Raw genomic sequence first — 20,534 nt, 5'->3', positions numbered from 1 at the left:
AGTAAGAGAAGGAGAATCATGGCTCCCAGCAAAACTCACCTCTGACTACTCTAAAGTATATCCCTGTCTGATAAAAGTAAAAAACAATGAAAGACTTGCCCACTGTGCAGTTTGTGATAGTGATTTTAGCATTGCTAGTGGGGAATAAATGATTGCAAAAGGCATGTTGAGATGAGCTACCTAAAATTATTTTTGCAACTTGGGATGTCTGCAAAAAGGTCCTGCAGATTCCTCTTTTCAGCCAAGGCTGTCAATCACATTATTTAACCCATGTGATCCAGTGACAAAACTGTGTAAAAACACTGTGTAAAAACTCACACAGTGTTGCAACACAAGACATTGTGATATGATATCAATATTCTCTTTTGCCCCTACAGTTTTATAGAAATAATGCCATAGAAATTGGCTGTTTTATCACCAAACATATTGGGATGGCCGGAGCTACACATCATACTGCAAACAGTCAACAGAAATGTTACACCAATGTTGGCGTCACTTACCTTGAGCTTTTCTACAGGCATTACACATGTTTATGAAAACAGGACAACATTCATCCTCAGTAATAAAAATAAAAGAAGAACTTCAACAGCAATACATTTTCTCTTATTTAAATAGTTATTTATTAAATATGTAAGTAATTACCAGTAATGTACTTAATGACATTTTTCAATCACAGGCTTCTACTCTAAAGCACTGGACTCAATAGCCAGCAGCCTAAACACTACAGAGTATAAGATATACTGTTGTTACTGTCTAGACAGCCTGAAGTCAATCAATAGACTGACTGTATTTTACTTTAAACCAAGAATAAAAGGGAAAAAAGGACAGAGTATGAATAAAAAGTGGTTCATGATCAAAACAGCATCCCCTGTGCTGAAACATTTACTCACATGAAGAAACTCCATTCACTTAACTAGTTCTCCAAATTGCTTTGCAAAGGTAAGATTGATTTTATTAATTAAATTAACATATTTATCTATAATATCAAGTGTCACATGACATTAATGATTCCATAAATCCCAACAGAGTATTATGCACTGCATTAATATTGTATTTTTTTGTATCTCTTTTCCTACAGAATATCTTGATTTTTTGGAATTGAGAAATGGGAAAGTTATGTTGTGGAGTCAACTTCATTGATTTCCATCACTTGGAATCAGAATCAAAGACTCTAATCTATCTGAAATCATGCATGTGCTGAGTTTATAAACAGACTGTGGAAAACCCATTAAGTATCACAACATAGATGGAGATTTATGGACCTATCTGAAATCTTGTGCCTACAGCTTGATAACCCAAACTGGCCCAATCACATATATTGATCCGATTTTCTAAATAATAATTCCGTGAGTTCAGGCCATTTCTGTTACACTAACATGCTACAATATCATTGAACAAGATTTAGTTATTGTATCATATGCTGCAGGGCTGTCAGCATTAAATGTGGGTCATTTAATCTAGTCAGACATATCGATCATAGTCATTACCACCCACTGTGCTGTCCACTGTAAATGATATTGCATTCTCTGACAATTTATGTCTCAAGGAATGTTAAATGTATGCAGAAATTCAGAAATTCAATATTGCTATAGCTTATTGCTAGATATTGCTACTTACGCTACTTATTATTACGTTACATTACTAAAAGGCTGAGCAGCCAAAAGTGCTACAATTGGAGCATTGTCCAGTAAAAGAAAGCCCTCCTTATAATTTTTTTCAGCTAACAACAAGTGTGCATGCAATAAAAAAAGACAAAACAAACAAACAACAAAAACATACCAATATCAATGAACATATCAATGAACAGAATTTCTTTTTTTTTTTTTTTAGGTTGAACCCCGCGGATATATTTAAACATATATACACACACACACACACACACACACATGAACTACTTACATAGTTACTGTATTCCATACTGAAGTCACAGAGAGTAATACAAAATAAAAGAAGAATAATAGCTGAGAAAATAATGCCTGCCATGTGTGAAACCTGTTTCTTGAAACGAACAACGTAGCTTACCTAACTAGTTAGCATAGCGAGTTTAGCTAGCATAGCTACATGTACGCTAATTTATGAAACAGCAAATTGGTTATATAATTATTTAAAAAAACACTAGGTTAAAAGTAAACGTGGTTTAGAAATAGTTTGATGCTAATGGACATCTCATTACTGTAATACGTTACTTTCAGTGTAAAAAGCTAGCTATGTTAGCTAACGTATCTATCTAGCATAGCTAACCTATCTAGCTAGCTAAATAGCTAACACTAACCTATCTAGTTAGCTGACTAGCTAATCTAGCTAGCTAACATATCTAGTTAGCGTAGCTAACCTATGTAGTTTGCTAAATTAGCTAAGTTTGCTAGTTAGCATAGCCAACATGTTAATTTGCTGTTAAGCGGTTTGCCTTAGCTAAAGTAACATATTTCCACACAAACACGTTTTTGTTTTTCTTCAACTACAGTCATATGTGTGGTGTCTGAAGTTTTTTTTATAACACAAAATTTGTGAGGGAGAATAAATCAAACTAACCTCTTCCAGCAGGAGGGAAATGGTTACAAAGGGCGACCAGGGCATTATGTTATGTGTATGTTCTCTTTCAGGTCCCACCGCAGTGCTGGGTTGTTTAAAATAACCCAATAATAAAAAAAATAACCCATGTTTTGACCCAAACTCACTAATGCATCTGGGAAATGTATATAATCTAGCATTTTTTTAACTGTGTAGTGCTCTACTGTGTGCAATATCTTAGTTCACCCTGTATATAATAATATGATTATTTCAATGATCTCTATTTGCATTATTACCACTTATTTACTATTTAATCTGTATTTATTTACTGTTAACCAACATTTAATATCACTGGCCACTGCTTGCCACACACTGCTAACACATACATACTGTGTCACTATGCTTCATCTAATCTTTTTTTTTTTGTATTTAGTATTTTTTTTTGTATATATAGATTTTAGATATGTGTGTATAGTTCCTGATATTTCTGTTTTGTTCTCTGCGCTTATTTTAAGCTAAAAGAGCTCATGGTGACATATGTGTCACAGACCCCCCTATAGATGTAGAAAGTTAAGTGACATATACCATATACCTGTGTACCTTCATCTGACCTTATTTACAGTATGTAGGTGTGCTGCGTTAGTGCTGGAGATAAAACTGGCTCCTTCTGAAAGTGCATTTTAGCTTCTAGAGGTCTGCTTCCACAATTAAAATCAAATGATTGAAATAATTGTTTTACATTCTGTAAAACTAGTTCTGACACCATTTCTAACAAAAAAAAAGGTTTAAATACAGGTAATTAAAATGTTTTGTTAATTGTGTTGCATCAGGATTTTTGCTATATAATATTTACAGTCATATTCACACAGTCAGAAATAAAGCACAAATTAATTGCTCACTGAATTTGGTATCATTATTCAGAAGTGGGTCTGGGCTCTTATGGGTTAATACACATCAAAGTACTCCCAAATCTCTGTGGAAATGTGCGCCCAAAGTGTAATTACAGTGCATGGCATTTTATTAAATGCGGGGTGACGAAACTCAGAAATGTGCATCCGGACAGGACTAAAATGACCAGAGGACCATGGAGTTGATCGAAAAACAGGTATTTCAGCCTGCAATTTTATCAGAGGAAGTCTGAGAAAAACACGTACTTGGTCATTCCGGACGGAATTAAAATCACAGAGGACCCCCTCATAAAAGAGAAAATTACCCCAGGACCACCTGAGAAACTAATCCTGTCCAGAAAAAGCTAAACCTTGTATCTCAAATTTGTGGTCTTTCATTTTTGCATTACATGAATTTGGCAGTTGTTCTTTAATTGTGTCAAAATGTCATGATGATTAGACCTAAAGACATGAGAAAACTTGGAACAAACGCTTTTTACATTGACTTCCATAGAACTGTTTTCAGTACAGGTGCACACTGTTACTAAGACCTGGCGTGCTACATACACCTATGACGGATTAGCCCCGCCCATTCTGCCCCGGCCTGCCAATCAGAGCGGATCTGTGAGCCGCACGCGCTTTAATGAATGAGTGGAGAGGACAGTGGAGAGTCTGAGTGGGAGTTTATACAGACTGAAGCGGCAGCGCGAGGAGATTTAAAACCCTTACTGTTTATTTCATTTTTGAGGCTGGAATTTTAATATGAGAGAAATTCCTTCACATTCTTCTTTCTAACAGAGCGGAGAAGAATTTATTTATTTATTCACTTGCCTATTTATTTACGTTTATTTGTTTATATATTTACTTATTATTATGTTTTTTCTGGACACTGGCAACTGGAATATGTGAAAACTCGCTTACTACCTAACTAACAACTTTCTCCGAAAGACAGAACGAGCCGTGTTTATCTATCTGTTCTGAGAGAGAAAAATAGAAGACAGGACACACACCGGACGATGTGGAGTCTGAGACCGAATAAGAGGAGTGTGTGTGTGGGTGTGTGTGAGCTGTCTGAAGTTGAAGTGAGCCGCCGGTACTAGCATGGCCTCCCCCCGGTCCTCCTCCTCCTCTTTAGCGGGATGGCGAGCGCTCACAGCCCCGCGCCGGACCTGAGGAGACTCGCTCAGAAAGTTGTTGCGATGCTGTGCGTCGGGCTGGCCTGCGCCTGCCTGCTGCACCTGATAGCGGGGCGCTGCGAGGCGGGAGCCGGGGAGAGAGCCCTGCCGCTCAGGAGGACGGGGCTCCAGGACAGAAACAGCAGCAGCAGCGCGGCGGAGGAGGAGGAGAGAGCGGAGGCTGGGGTCAGTGAGATCAGCTCGGGCAGGGAGTGGACGGCCAGCCGCAGACTCCCCCACGCTCTGATCGTGGGAGTGAAAAAGGGAGGAACCAGAGCGCTGCTGGAGTTCCTCAGACTGCACCCGGACATCCGAGCCCTGGGCTCAGAACCGCACTTCTTTGACAGACACTACGGCCGAGGACTCACCTGGTACAGGTAAGGAGAGAGAGAGAGAGAGAGAGAGAGAGAGAGAGAGAGAGAGGTAGTGGGGCAGTAAAAAAGTTACTTTAGCGGCAACTGATTTACACAATTAGCAGCTCTTAAAATTCCATCATAAATGGACCAATAGAAATGCTTCAAAATGACTTACAATACAAATCTTTTTAACATTGACTTCCAATTAAGTTATGTGAGGTTTTGCTATATGGCAGTGACAATATACAGCTCTGGAAAAAAGATACCACTTAAAAATGATGAGTTTCTTGGATTTTACCAAATTAAAAACCTCTGAAATATAATCAAGAGTAAGATGGATGATCACATTCATGCACTGCTTGAATGTTTGCACCAGGAGTGGCATAAAATTATCCAAAAGCAGTGTGTAAGACTGGTGGAGGAGAACATGCCAAGATGCATGAAAACTGTGATTTAAAAAATATATTGATTTCTGAACTATCTATCTGTTTGTCTCTATGTCTGTCTAGATGCTACTCTTTCTATATATGCAGTTCCCTCTATGTACAAATAAAGCTTCTTCCAAACATATTTATAACTTTTAATAATAAGTCATAAATAAATACATGATTATCATGCAAACCCAGGGTTCACATGAGCCTGAATGCAAATACTCATATTTCAGTAGACATAGGAGAAATGGCAATATACAATATTATATGATGTAATCATTAGCAAAGTATAACATTAAAATATTCATATTTATTTAGAACACAAAATCACAACTCTGTGATTCCCTGTATTAAATATTTAATTACTGTGGATAAAGTAATATTTATTTTTTAATAAAAAAGTATAAGACAGTTGCACTCGGGATACTTCACTGACTCAGCAAACTGCACTAGATTATGTTTTCTGAGATAAAGTTGTCATGCTGCTTCTTTAATTGCATTATTTCTGCAGCATAATTTGCACAAGACTGTACTTTGCAAAGTGTCATCCCCCAGAAACCAACCTATTTTCACATGAACATAATTTATTTTTATTAAATCACACAGATGGTAACCTGTGTAGCAGGTTATTATGAATATGGACGTGTTTTTATATTTTCTATAAAATTATGAATGCATAAATATCTACAGTATATTGTCCATATTACCCTGAATGTGAAAAATACATGATTTTCACACTGTTAACATCACAGTATTATCAGCCTGCACTACAAAATCCCTAGACAAGCGAGAAAGTGCATTGAACTGAATTGAAGAAAAGATTTCGATTTAGTGCAGTTTACTGTTTCCTCCACACAGCAGGATAATACAATCTTTTATTATTTTATATATTATTTATAAAACTGGTACAAGGAAGGAGAGAAAGAGAATTCCATCCACAGACACACTTCAGGCCTAAAGGGAGAGCTGACCTTATTTTTAAGTCAATATGGAAACATCACCGCAGTCTAGAGACCACTGGAGTGCTTCCTAATAATAATGCCAGATTCAGCACCCTCACATTTTCTCGAGTAGTTCTGTAGTCTGTGATGACTGTAATGGTAATGAGCTGCTGAGCTGAGCTGACTCAGACATTAAAGCTGTAGTGATGTTTTTTCCATATCAGTGAAATAGAGCATTTTTTTGTCCAAAGCTAGCCAGGATCAGAGGAAAATATTAAATAACACTATCGTACAGCATAAAATATCCACAGACGTTTGAGTGAATGGAAGATATCATGCCATCTGCCCCGCCTCAATCCTCTAAAGAGGGCCTGGATAAGTTCTCAGCGTTAATCATCTTTGTAACAGATGTTACTTTGAACAGACAGAGCTACATACACTCGTTTGTGCCCCACATAATGTAAGCACAGAGACCCAGTGAAGGTCTATTGGCAGCTGCATGTCGTTAGTCTTTATTATGCATGTCTATATTATTTTATTAACCAATTTTTTCATTTAAAAAAGATATGTTGTGCATTTAAGAGATGAAGCACACGCTCTTTACATTTAATGAAGTTTGGTGAGGCTACAGCAAGAATTTACAACTTCTAAGGATACAAATGCTAAGCTAAGCTTGTATGATCAGGGTTAGAGATATTCTCTGGCTCTGGCTTAGAAGTTGTAAATTCTTGCTGTAGCTTCACCAAACTTCATTAAATGTAAAGAGCACACCCCTTCACCTGTTTACTCCACAATTATCGTTTTAAATGGAAAGATTCATTAAGAAAATAAAAGCCTATTGAATATTCCATCAGTATTGCTAATGTATTTGTGCCAAGTGACTTTATTGTCCTTTTACCACCATAAACCTCGAATTGTCTGAAGAGTTAACGAAACTCAATTATTTACCTTTTAACTGCCTGATTGATTGGTATGTCATTTCACAGTTAATTATAATTCAGTTGTGGTTGTAAAAGACCTCCACCCCCAATTGCACACCCCACTCCCCACCACACACACATACACATTAACACACACACCAACACACAGGCAAACGCAGAAATTTGCCTTCAGCCTTTTAATTCTGCACACTGATAATATTGCACTGAGCAGGTCAATACGTAAAGGGCAGAGTCTGATATTTTCTTGTTAAATATACTTCCTATTATGCTCAAAATGTTTGATGTGGATGTTTGATGCCCCCAGTGTCATACGCTGGAGATCTGTGAGGCAGATTGTCATCCCTCCAGGAGCAGATGGACCTCACAGCATGGCAAACCACTTGACATTATTGTGAGACCTGTCAATTGATCTTTAACCCGAGTCACTTTTTCCACCCGAGATAATTATGTGTGCCAGGCACTTCATAAGGTCAGTGAAGCTTATGGACAAGCAGCCAAGCACAAAATCTGGTGTCTGTCCTCAGCCCATGGTGCTGGGCCTGTGGAGAAGACCTGGTCATTAATCAATCTGGCCGTTATCAAGACTAGATTTAGATCTATAGGTGGGCAGGGTTGTGGGGTTGGGGTGATGAGGAGGAGGAGGAGGAGGAGGAGGGGAGGTAGTTCTGGTACGTCTGTGATCCAGATGCGTATCTTCTGACAAGAGCAAAACGAATGGAGTTGGATCGGGGATAAAACCTCGTATAAGGCCAGAGGAGATGGATGAAGTTCTGTTCTTATGGTGCTTTTCCGATCGATTGGCCCAAGTGCTTGACCTTGAGTTGATGCAAACATTACGCCAGTAAGCTTTGGTCAGCGCAGATTCAGTTACAATTAGCAAGAGGCTAGATCCTGCCGGGGGGCATAATCCGCGAGCGAGCCACGAGGTCATGTTTCAGACGCCAACACTGTCACTTTCTCATAAGGAAGCTATTTGCCATGAAGTCACCCTCAGCAGTGCATGACATTGGTGCCGGACGCCCCTGCAGACCTGAAGGAAATAGACTTTCTGCCACGAGGGCATTTCTGCAAGTTGCACATAAAGAGGTAAAAGAAGGGGGAAAATGGACCTCCTGTGCACTTAATTGTCTCAAGCAGGAGTGAAATACTTGTAGAAACTTGGCTCCGCATGCGGAGAGAGCTCCGGAACATCCTTAGGTGTACATTTTTAGTTTCTGTAGCATCAATATTATTGATTAGCTGAAGCGGTGGAGTGGCCCGGTACTTTAACCTGTTGGATCGGGTTTCCTTGAGGTAAACCTTGCAGATGAGCGTGCATTTTTCTTATTATTGCTTTAATTTAATGCTTTCTCACCATGACATATAATGCCCAGTCACTCACCGAGCCGAGCTGTAATGTAGTCGCAGCTGATGTCATCACGTTGCAAGAGTTCATCATTTGCAATTCATATAGAGGTCATTAACATCCAGATTTAAATTCATACCCATAGACGTAGAGCCGGTCTACAGGATGTTATTTATGGGCCTCACAAAAACACATCTTTCAACACAGGGAAATAATTGGCATGCAAATTCTGAGGGCTAAGCGTGTGATCTTTTTGCCTCAGAGGAGGGAAGATGTATCACAGCGTACTACCTGAAATCTAGCTTAGTATTACCTTCATGACTATTTGATGGGTCTGAGCTGAGAGTGAGGGAAGTTGTTTGAGGTGTTATGAATTATTGATGCTTTCTGTCAATATATGCCATTACAGCTACTTTATGAGGGCTTTCTGAATATATACATCCAAAATGACTGCAATTAATAAAGCCCGGCTTTATGGAGTGCTTGATGTGTTTGATTTATCAAGTGCTTTATAGAAAGGGAGTTCGAAATCAAATCAGAACTGAATTTCCGTTTCAGAATCTTTGGTGCTTTTATAACCCAGTTGAACATTTCAGCCAAATTCACACTAATTATGTTATGACTAGGGATGCACAATATATCATCTCAGTATTGTTATTGCAGTCTGTGTATGTGCATAAGTCATGTTGCATGATATGCTGTGTCTTGTAAGACAAATTAAAATATACATGTGATGCTACATCTTGTTTTGGGAATTTCAGTGATGTATCAACCATAGACTAATTACTGTAAATGTGTCTAGTTTCATGTATATACTCTAGTCTATAAATAGATAAATAGAGATCATTATTAATATCATTACATGTTGGATTATTGACTGCCTGAGAATTATTTTTACAGGTGTTGAATCAGATAATACTCTTACATATTGTCTACATTCTGTATGTCCTCTACCGTTTGATATAGTGATTTTGGCCAGTATCGGGGTGATACATATATTGAGTATCAGACTCAATAGAACATTCCTATTTTTTAATGTGATAAAACAATTGTATAGTAGCTTATATACAGTAATTATACAATATGTGTCTCTGTAGATTATATATTTGCTTCTAAATGGGAAAAACTATCTGTTTTTTTAAATAGACATTATTATGTAATTATACAATATACAAACTCAATAATTTAAAAGAATTTACAAGAAAAGTTTTGAACACTATTGTAAACTGATATTTGATTATGTATTTATTAAACCTTAAAAGAGCAGAATCAAAAAGGTCATGTTCATCTATAGCTCGACAATATTTAAAAAATGCAGCATCAGATAGCACAATAATTGTTATATTACCCAACTTATTATTTGAGTATAAATAAAAGTACATTTTACTTAAATAACACTTACTTTACCTCTCTGAAATTCTTTATTTTATATTTTCAAATGTATATGTTTTCTAAAATTAGATATTTTTTGATTGACCCGCAGTCTCAAATCAGTGCATCCCTAATAATGTATTATTTTAATGTTGAGCTTGTTATTAGTCTCACTATTGTGTCTAACAAACCATTTCATACCATAATTCTGCTTGTGCTCATATACCATAATTCAGTGTGGCAGGAAGTTTTGGCCATGGGTTTGGGTAGACGTGGGGGTCAGGTGTGTTTGCTAGCTGAAATATACTGTAGTTTATGAAATCACCATAAGGCCTAGACACTTGGTTTGTAATTCAGCTCTCATTAGGTGCCTCAGGGGAGTGTGGGGGTGAGTGCTAGGGGGGATGGGAGGGGCATCCCGGCCCCCTCTATGATGGATGTCTACGGGAAGTGGACAGGGCACAGTTACAATTGACTGGGCCTTTAATGGCCACCATGCAAAGAAATGGATGGCTGGATCCAAACCCACACACTAGCACACACACACACACACACACACATACACACACAAACATGTCCAGGCACACACACACTGTTCTCCCGACTGCTGCTCTATTGTCTGACTGCATGCGTATGCTTACTCCAATCTAATGGATGCAGGATTTTACAGGAGACGAATGTCAGGCGGTTAATCCACCATACAATACACTCATCCGCATTTGAATATAATAGCTTTCATCTCTGGATTGTTTGTTTATTTAATCGGGTTAATCAAGACCCATTTAGATCCCAGATCTCAGGGGGACAATCTGTCTAGTATTGAAATCTGCATTTTTTTAAATATTTTTTTGTAAATGATTGAGCAGCAAATGTTTATTTGAGTGATTCCATAAAATAACAACTTTTGGTACTACTGGTAAAAGAGACGTGAAGAACTTTGTAAAAGTTTCCAGAACTTAAAGAAACATAGGTCTGTCATGATGTTTATGTTACTGATTTTTTGTACAATATATAGACATGACATTTGATTTTTTGCTGACCTTGATATTGCCCATTGTGTTTGTTTATGTAAGCTTTATACTCGAGGCTAATAAATAGAAATCTGCATTTAAAATAGTGCTACAAGTTTAATATATAAAAATATAGATGTATTAAAATTTCACAACATTTTGTTTTGCAATACTGTATTAAATAAAAAAAAATGCAGTATAGATTTTGAATTGTTAGTTTTTATGTAAAGATTGGTGGCAGACAGTGGTTTGCTTTGTGTTGTGTTTAAACCCCGACCACTTGATAGCAGTGTTGCTCTCTATCTTCAAATGCCACCGTTCTTATTAAATGGAAAGTAATTTTTTTTGTACTCAGATCGTATACATATGCTAGTTTTTTTTATACTATATGACGGGTTTCTAAAAATTTGATTTTCGATATATTTTGATATATTGATTAGTAACTCTTGTATCATGATGCATATCGCATTATAAAAAATATTGTATAATGCATTTTTATGAGACAGTATATTGCCCATAGTATAGTTCTTCTATGGGATCTCTCAAATAATCTATCACAGCCCCTTCAATTTTCATCATTGTATCAGATTATATGCCAAATACAGCACTTATACAAAAAAAAGAGGCTGAACTAAATATTTATTTATATATATATATATGTATACATACTACAGTATATCCCTTAATCATCACATACATTAACATTACACTGCTTATTTCTGCAGTATCCATTTTAAATTTGTATTGGAATGAACAATTTAGCTTCCGACAACAAAAAAAGAGCTAAATTCTTATCACATGCCTAGCAGTAGGTGATGCCTGAACAGAAGACAGGGTAATTGCCTCACATCTGTTTGTGCGCAGCAAGCTGCTGATGAGGCCGTGGAGTGGCCCATCTACACACTCCACCTGCCGCCCTCGTACCAGCTGAGGCCCAAAATTACCATACCCCCATCATGATCAATACCCAGGGCACCATTTGGTTTATTCAGTATACCTCGGAGAGGCCGGGCCAAAACGCAAGGCTCAATTAGGAGGAGCCTATCGGCTGAGTCCTCTGGGCGGCTGGGATCTTGCACAGCACAAAGCAACTCGGTAAACAATGGAGAAGCTTCATAGCTTGTAGAGAGAATACATATTGCCGAGGGTGAGCTCGGAAAGTGTTAACATTCAGCCAATATTTAAACCAACAATGCATTACTAATCCCTGGAGATTGGGATCGCTGGTGCCAATTTGAGGGAATTTGTCAGCAGAAATATAATTATCCTTTTCCATACAACATAAGTTGATATTGAATGTGTAACTGATGCTCTACACAACGACCTAGAGTTTTTTTCTTTAACCTGAGAATAAAAAAGGCCATGAGAGGAGAGAGAAAAAAGGAGAGGTCTGAGCTATCTAAGTAGGCTAGCAGACTGGTGCACACTAACATTTTATCCTCAGCTTATAGACCTCCGAGCACTTTATGCTTTCCTTTTTTAGAACATCTTTCAGGCTTTTATATGAGCTCTGTCATGCTAGCGAATGGGCTAGAGCTCTGCAATCTATTCTGCATCAGTGACTTTTGTCTCCAAGGCTAATGTAAGACAGACTGCTAATGGACTCCACCTTTTGATTGGCATCTCCTCTCTTGTTAGCTCAGATTTTCTCTATTCAGCATAAGCAGATCACTGTACACCAGGGGAAGCTTGCCGTGTTCTGCACACACACAAGTGTTTTGCGTTGCGTATCACTGCTGTCACATCAAAACTGTGTCGCTCGGGTTCTTTACTAACATTCGTTACTGTGGGTGTTTTATTATGAATGGACCGATAAAAATGGTACAAATATACATTTTATAATTTTATAATTGCTATCCTAAATCAGAAAAAGGGACAATATGGAAAATGCATTTACTTTGACTTTTATTTAATTGCAGCCAATATTAGCCCAAGATATTACTCAAAGTTAGAATCGTGAAGGATTTCCTACTTTGCAATGTTGCAACACTTAAAATGTTCTTTTACGCAGCCATTGTACTCTAATCAGCATGTGGTTTTGCATTGTCTCATTGAAAAATGCCCCCATTTCAGTCCCCAGGAAAAGAAGGCAGTGTATGTTGCTCTAAGATCTCAATGTACTTTTCTCCTTTTAACACACCCATATACCATGACAGACCATGACATTTGGACTTGTTGCTGATAACAGTCTGGATGGTCCATTTCATCGTTGTTTTTTCCAGCAACTTTTGAGAATACTGATTCATCATCTGACCACAATACACATTTTTTCCACTGCATGTTTTTTTTTTTTGTTGACATTGCAACTTTGACATGCATTCTGTGTGTTACTTTTGTCAGTATATAGAACTCTCCAGGCAGTATCCAGAATTGCATATATGGAGCAAGCAAGCCTCCACTTAGAGCAAGTTGGGGGTGGAGCGATGGGGTCAGCTGAAAGTACGAAGGGGTCACCTCAATAGAAGCGAGTGAATAATTAATGGGCAGCTCTAATAGACTTGCCTGCCCCATTATAGGGGTAGGTAAACAGGGACGTCTTTAGGTTAAGTGCTCTCCCAGATGAAGTCATTGATAATGCAGTGTGGCTATGGAATTGGCGGAGTGCTGGGCTGCTGCTGCTGTATTGATGAGAGTTTGAGATTCTGGGAGAGCAGGACAGAAAAGGGGCGGCAGTATTCTGCTAGAGGACACTGGAAGCATCGGGTGGCTTGTCCTTATTGACCGTCCTCATCCGCAAAAGCTGGAATGTGGTCTCTTGCTTCAGATGATATTATACTGTAGACATTTAACTAACCTGTTATACACTCATATGCCAAATGTCATGGGAAAAATATCCCATCGTGTCCCATAATTTTTGTCATGTCCCATGTAAGCTAAAGATTACAAACATAATGGACTGAGCAGCAGGACTTGCCCCTGGGGCCTACATTTAATGTGAATGTGAAAATAATCTCATGTCTGTTCATATGGACAGTTCTAACCAGACACTCCCTTGTCACAATCAATCATTTTTACCAACTGCTGTCCACTGTGGGTGATAATGCCTTCTTTAATGTATTCCTGGTACAAACTGTGGACTAAAGAATGTTAAATGCTTAAATAACTTGATTGTCCCATCATTCTGCACAGACTAGCAGGCCTCCTTCGAACTCCAATAATTTGCGTCGCCTTGTCATGAGCATGCTGATCAGTGTTCAACCTCACTCACAAGATAACAACTCACAATTTATACAGGTGTGGGGTTCTCAAGCTGTACTGTGAAGTAACACTTCACGATCAATTTGCATCAAACCGCAGTCCCATAATTTTTGGCATGCCATTGTAAAATGCATATTAATATTATGATTACAATATTTGATAACCCACTCAAAGTACTTTTAAAATCTTAGTGACACGTGTATTATTGACACTAGTTATGACTTATTAATGAGAAATCATTATAAATTCATTATTTTCTTTACTAATTAAAATTAAACACATTAACAATTAACAATACCATTAACAACACATTAACAATACCCAATATATTCTCAGAAAAATATACTGTGATGTCATTTATTATGATAATATGTTTTTGTATTGGCCGTCTTTAGAATTAGAGTTGGGCAATATCAAAATATTTTATCATATTGTGACATTTTTATTTTTATTTATTGTTTGTTATTGTTGTTACACACATTTCACAATATATTTTGGATTCCATCAGCCCTTAAAAAAATCACTAACCAACAGCATATTCGATTACAAACTGTAAAATTAATCCTGTTTAATTGGATGCAGCACATTTTGAATAAAAATTACAATTTAAAAAATTCAGTATTTAATTTGTTTTTTAAGAATACAATGCTAACTAACAAACTTTGCGCGTGAAACTATGATCTAAAAGTATCATATAATAAACAAATTATCATATAAAACGTCTGTCTTTAAGTCTTTTTGATTCCCTCCATAGTTGTCATTGCAATCTGCAACTATATCCCAATTAAAACAACATACAGCTCTGGAAAAAAATGAGAAAACCTCTGAAATATATATATTTAAGAGGAAGATGAATGATCACAAGCCATCAAACCAAGCTGAACTGCTTGAAATCTTGCACCAGGAGAGGCATAAAGTTATCCAAAAGCAGTGTGTAAGACTGGTGGAGGAGAACATGCCAAAATGCATGAAAAATGTGACTAAAAAACAGGGTTATTCCATCAAATATTGATTTCTGATCTCCTAAAACTTCATGAATATGAACTTGATTTGTTTGCATTGTTTGAGGTCTGAAAGCTCGGCATCTTTTTTGTTATTTTAGCCATTTCTCATTTTCCACAAATAAATGCTCTAAATGACAATATTTTTATTTGGAATTTGGGAGAAATGTTGTTTGTAGTTTATAGAATAAAACAACAATGTTCATTTTACTCAAACATATACGTATAAATAGCAAAATCAGAGAAACTGATTCAGAAACTAAATAAAATACAATCATATTACCATTCTACAATCATGTTACCATTCTAATTAGCTGTTCCACTCTATTTTTCTTTGATCACTGATAATTTCTCTTGGGTATATTATGGTGTTTTGGGATGAGCTTGAATAACACCAGGCTCTTTTTTCATCACCACCAGCCTATTTTTAAGCCATTTCTTTAAGATGTGAATTTATTTGCATATTTTGTCTCTTTCACACCCTAAGTGACATGCAGAACTTGCTTAAGTCTGAAAAACCTGTGCTGCTGAGTGGAACAAAGCAGAAGTTAGGTGTGGTCATGCTCAGAAAGCAGGTGGGATGCAGGAGGTCCATTAAGTCCTTCGGGTCTTCCAGCCACTTAAGCTAAATGAGTCCCATCTGCTGGCCAATGCGAGAGTGGAGAGTAAGACCCAGGCGCGTGAATTCCATTTGTTTTGCCTCGTACGTCAGTAACCCTCACTTGATTGATGCAGCCTGCACATCTGCACAACTAGCAGCATCGCTGCTGCACTTACAGAGAAGAGCTTAGAGAGACGCAGAGCCGCCTGGATTCTCATTTGCAGCCAATAAGTGACACGGCCACCCCTAAAGCCCTCGGCTGATCTGCTGGAGGACAAAAGCCTTGTCACCTCATTAGCTCCGTTTCTGCCGGCCCGGTCTCCACTTCTAATGCATATGCTGGAGGCGTGATGTGATTTAGCTGATCAATAGAGTGCTGGCAAAAGTAACTCTAGTCTTAAGGAATACAGATCTCAGGGTCTAGAGGGGAAATGGGATTGATGAGGAGTGGAGAAAAAGTAAGATCAGGACTGATTGCTGTCATGATTTGTAGCTCAGAGAGGTTCGAAGTTATTGCTGTTGTTTTCTTGTATTATTATTGTTTACTTGTGTAATTATATAATTATTAAGACAACAAGTAATGCAAAAACATGCCTAGGGTTATGGGCTGATCTGATATCCTTGTATTTACTTGTAAAAGGTATGTAATTTTATTATGAATTTTAACCATATTCTAAAATATGTTTCTAAACATTTACATTAAAGACTTTTCTGCATTGCAAAATTGCAACTTTTTTTTATCACATGTTCCTTTTTTAACAGAATTCATATAACAAAATCCCTTATTACAGAATTATGACATTTTAAAGCATGTAAATACCTCACAATGACCTTCATCCAAGCTAAAACACAGCCTACAAGCTGTGGAATCAATTATGATGCAAATCTTTAACTAAGCCTCCCAAAGAAATCAATGTAGTATAGATGTCATGTAAATATGATATAATACATTTTTATCATTCTAACATTTTCTTTTCCAATTTTTTGTCAACATTAATTAAGCAATTCATTAGGAAAACATGAAAGGAAAGTATCTCAGAATGGACAACACATCTTACTTACTTTCAGGCACAAGGAATTTTTCAAATCATGTGTTCTCATAAATCACATTCCTCTTCTTTCATCTAATAACAAAAAGGAATTGTGTTTTCTTTAATCTTAACAACAAACATCCATTGGCTAAATGCATGAAAAAACTTCAGTGTGCATTAATGGTTGGTGCTGAAAACAAAGTTGACATTTTTTGTGGAAGAGCTAATGTTCAATAAACACAATATAATAAGAAATAATAAGTGTGCCATGCTTTAAACTCTCTGTTTGTATTTCAGGAGCATGATGCCCAAAGCCCTGGATGGACAGATAGTGATGGAGAAGACGCCACGATACTTTGTGACTCCAGAGACTCCGGCACGCATCCATGCCATGTCCCGAGACGTGAAGCTGATTGTGGTGGTGCGGGATCCTATCACCCGGGCCATCTCTGACTACACACAGATTGTCTCAAAGACGCCAGGCGTGCCCAGTTTTGAGAGCCTGACCTTTAAGAACCGAACAACGGGCCAGATCGACTCTCTCTGGAGCCCTCTGTATATCGGCCTGTACGCCAGGCACCTAGAGCGCTGGCTGGCCTACTTCCCTCTCTCGCAGATCCATTTTGTCCACGGTGAGCGGCTCATCAGTGACCCGGCCGGAGAGCTGGGCCGCGTGCAGGACTTCTTGGGCCTCCAGCGCATCGTCACGGACAAGCACTTCTATTTTAACAAGACTAAGGGCTTCCCTTGCCTCAAGAAGCCCGAGGGCAGTAGCAAACCCCACTGCCTGGGCAAGACCAAAGGCCGGACCCACGTCCGCGTCGACCCTGATGTCATTCAGAAACTGAGAGAGTTCTACCACCCCCATAATCTGAAGTTCTACCAAATGGCTGGCATGGACTTTGGATGGCAATAAAGAATGTTTCCTTTTCTTTACTGAAATCAGGAAAACTGGGAAAAAGAAACTCCAAAAATCCATCTCGCTCATGCTAGGCCGGACTGCAGACGGCACTAACTCTTAATGGGCACTGGTGTGCCTGCTCTACTGAGTAAATATTTGATGCAGTTAGTTATCTTTAGTGCTTTTAAAGTACATTGTCTCATCTACGATTTGAGGCATTGTCGTGATTACAACAATAGAGAGACTATTAGCATTTAGGAAATGAGTGCTATTGGCCATCACCGAGTGATTTACAGGGAGAGGATGAATATGATAAAGCTAAATATGACACACTCTGATCAAGAGTGAAGGATGAAGTCATCAAATTTGCATTTGTTGACTTTCAAACAAAGACATTTTATCCATCAGCTGAATGCAATTCTGGCTCCACAGCGACAGGCTTTACGGCTGCAGCATAAAACTGACGAGGGTGAGAATGTTTGAGTTGCCACAAGCAATTTGAGGCTGAGCATCATTCCTAAAAGCCCAATTTGAAGAAATGCTGTGAGTAAAGAGTGCTGTATGATTTATGGTGTTGTAAAATCTTGTAAATGAGGTTGACACATGAAACGAGGTGCTATGGGGCAGTTTTGCTGTGATGCAAAGTCACCCATGATTGATTTGGGGTCTAGCCAGTGTAAACGCTACTGTTTTCCACAGAACTGGCCAAGAACTGAGCTGCTCCATGTGCTGGACTGTGGGACGTCTGAGACCTCACAGATGGTAAAGGTCTAAGCCATGTGATAGAAGTGAACCAAATAGCCATTTTTATACAGCTGTCACATTTTAGATTTTAATTGTTAGATTAAAATCTTACTATCAAGAGCAGGACAGTGAGAATAATCACATCTTGCTACTGTGTTTTATCAGGCATATGAGGCCATTTGCCTGCTTAATATATGTCCAGAAGCCAATAAGAACTGGAGCCTCAAGTCACGTCATTGGATAGGAGAAAGTATTGACTGAAATAAGTTTAATCTTGAATGCATCCCTATTCCATATGTAGTTCTAGATACATCCCTATTCTTATGTGTAATGCACTAGGACTTGGGTCAGTTTCAAATAGCTCCCTACTTTCTATGTAGTGCACAATGACTAGGTTTGATCTCAAATGGCTCCCTTCTTTCTGTGTAATGCACTATGAATAGTGCCAGTCTCAGATATATCCCTAAAAAGTGCACAAGGACTAGGTTCTATCCCATATGCCTCCCTTCTTCCCCTGTAATACACTAGAACTAAGATTAGTTACAAATGCCTCCCTGCTCCCTATGTAGTGCACTAGAGCTTGTTAAATCCCAAAAGCCTCCTTACTCCCTATGTAATACAAATTGTTACCTACTTCGTATGTAGTGCTCTAGGACTAGGGTCAATCTCAAATGGCTCCCTAGTTCCTATGTAGTGCACTATTAATAGGATCAGTCTTAAGTATACCCCCATGTAGTGCACAATTTCAAATGCTTCACTACTTCACACATGCATCACCCTAGGACTAGGGTCAATCCTATATAGCTCCCTCAAATGGTGCCCTACTCCCTATGTAGTGTACTAGTTACAAGTGTCAGTCCAAGTCAGTACTAGTCAATCTCATATTCCTCCCTACTTCCTATTCCCTATGCAGTGCACTAAGACTATGGTCAGTCTCAAATAGGTCCCTCCTATCTGTGTAGGGCACTAGGTCTAAGAACAGTAACATATGACTCCCTACTTCCTGTGTAGTACACTTGGACAAGGATCAGTCTCAAATGGTTCCCTACTTCTTATGTAATGCACTAGAACTTAGGACGGTCTCAAACTGGGTACCAATCTGTTGTATAGGTAAATAATAAAATACCAGCCCCTGCATTCAAACAGTGCGCTACAGTTTAATTTCAGCAGGGATATGTCTGGCCTATAGATGAATAAAATATCATAATCTGTTACTATTTCTGTGTCAACATCATTATTTCATGACCTACCTAGTGCACTACAAAGGAAATAGGGAGGGAACAGTCTGAGATTCAGTCTAGGTTGAAAGATACTGATTTATTTAATGAGGTATTGTGTATACTCACATTTACAAGCTGAATTCATGGCCCGTTCTTGTTTATATCCTTCTGTAGTTGATGATACACATTGACACACACACACACACACACCACACAAAATGGAATCCGGGATTCGTCTATTGCTTGCATGAATTTGCACTAGTGGCCAAGGAAGCTGTTAAATTATTTTGAAGATTTTACTGTATTTGTTATCAAATGTTGGAAGCTGAATAAAAATTTGAAGAATAAAACCTTTTTATAAGCAATGTATGAGTGTGAATACATTTATGAATGAAGGAATGGAAATTATTCTTCATCTATTTATATTTATATATGTATCTTAAGGACACTTTACAATCAAACTCTACACAGTCCTTAAACTTTGCCAACACACAGCTGTGAGAAGCACCAGTCAGTTCCACAAAGCAAATTTTCACATGGAAAACAATGTCATACACACTCATTAGGTCGAGTAAACGTAACTAAATTCAACTGATTTTCATTATTTTTGGTCTGTGTGAAGATATTGAAGTCCCCTGAAGAAACCAACACCATGTGAAGAACAGGAAAACTTCACCCAGATGAGGACTTGAACCCAAGACAGTGTTGAGAGGAGAATGTATTAGCCACATGATAACTACCGTGTCACCTATTTACAAAAACATAGTTTGAAAATGCAAATAGCAGACGATTATGTATTCCTTTTTGCTACTCTTACTGTTCACCTCCTTGTGTTGGGATTATGGGTTCAAGCCCCTATCTGGGTAGAAA

The 20,534-nt window shown here is 38.1% G+C and overlaps 1 protein-coding gene across 1 annotated transcript; it reads left to right on the top strand.

Annotated features, from left to right (window-relative positions):
* Positions 1 to 4,061: 4,061 nt before the first annotated feature.
* hs3st3l (heparan sulfate (glucosamine) 3-O-sulfotransferase 3-like) lies at positions 4,062 to 20,025 on the top strand. Its single transcript, XM_007257229.4, has 2 exons — positions 4,062 to 4,950; positions 17,097 to 20,025. Exons 1-2 carry the CDS (start codon positions 4,538 to 4,540, stop codon positions 17,713 to 17,715), a joined length of 1,032 nt encoding a protein of 343 aa, XP_007257291.2. The 5' UTR covers positions 4,062 to 4,537; the 3' UTR covers positions 17,716 to 20,025.
* The last annotated feature ends 509 nt before the right edge of the window (positions 20,026 to 20,534 follow it).

Source organism: Astyanax mexicanus, chromosome 15 (genome assembly GCF_023375975.1).
Source record: "Astyanax mexicanus isolate ESR-SI-001 chromosome 15, AstMex3_surface, whole genome shotgun sequence".
Taxonomy (NCBI): domain Eukaryota; kingdom Metazoa; phylum Chordata; class Actinopteri; order Characiformes; family Acestrorhamphidae; genus Astyanax; species Astyanax mexicanus.
This window is presented reverse-complemented; position numbering and strand designations above follow the sequence as displayed.

What these genes read in the sequence shown, in the direction of transcription:
- hs3st3l (XM_007257229.4), top strand. Translation starts at nt 4,538, where the DNA reads ATGGCGAGCGCTCACAGCCCCGCGCCGGACCTGAGGAGACTCGCTCAG. An exon ending in CGAGGACTCACCTGGTACAG is followed by an intron (nt 4,951 to 17,096) that starts GTAAGGAGAGAG and finishes TTTGTATTTCAG; the next exon opens with GAGCATGATGCCCAAAGCCC.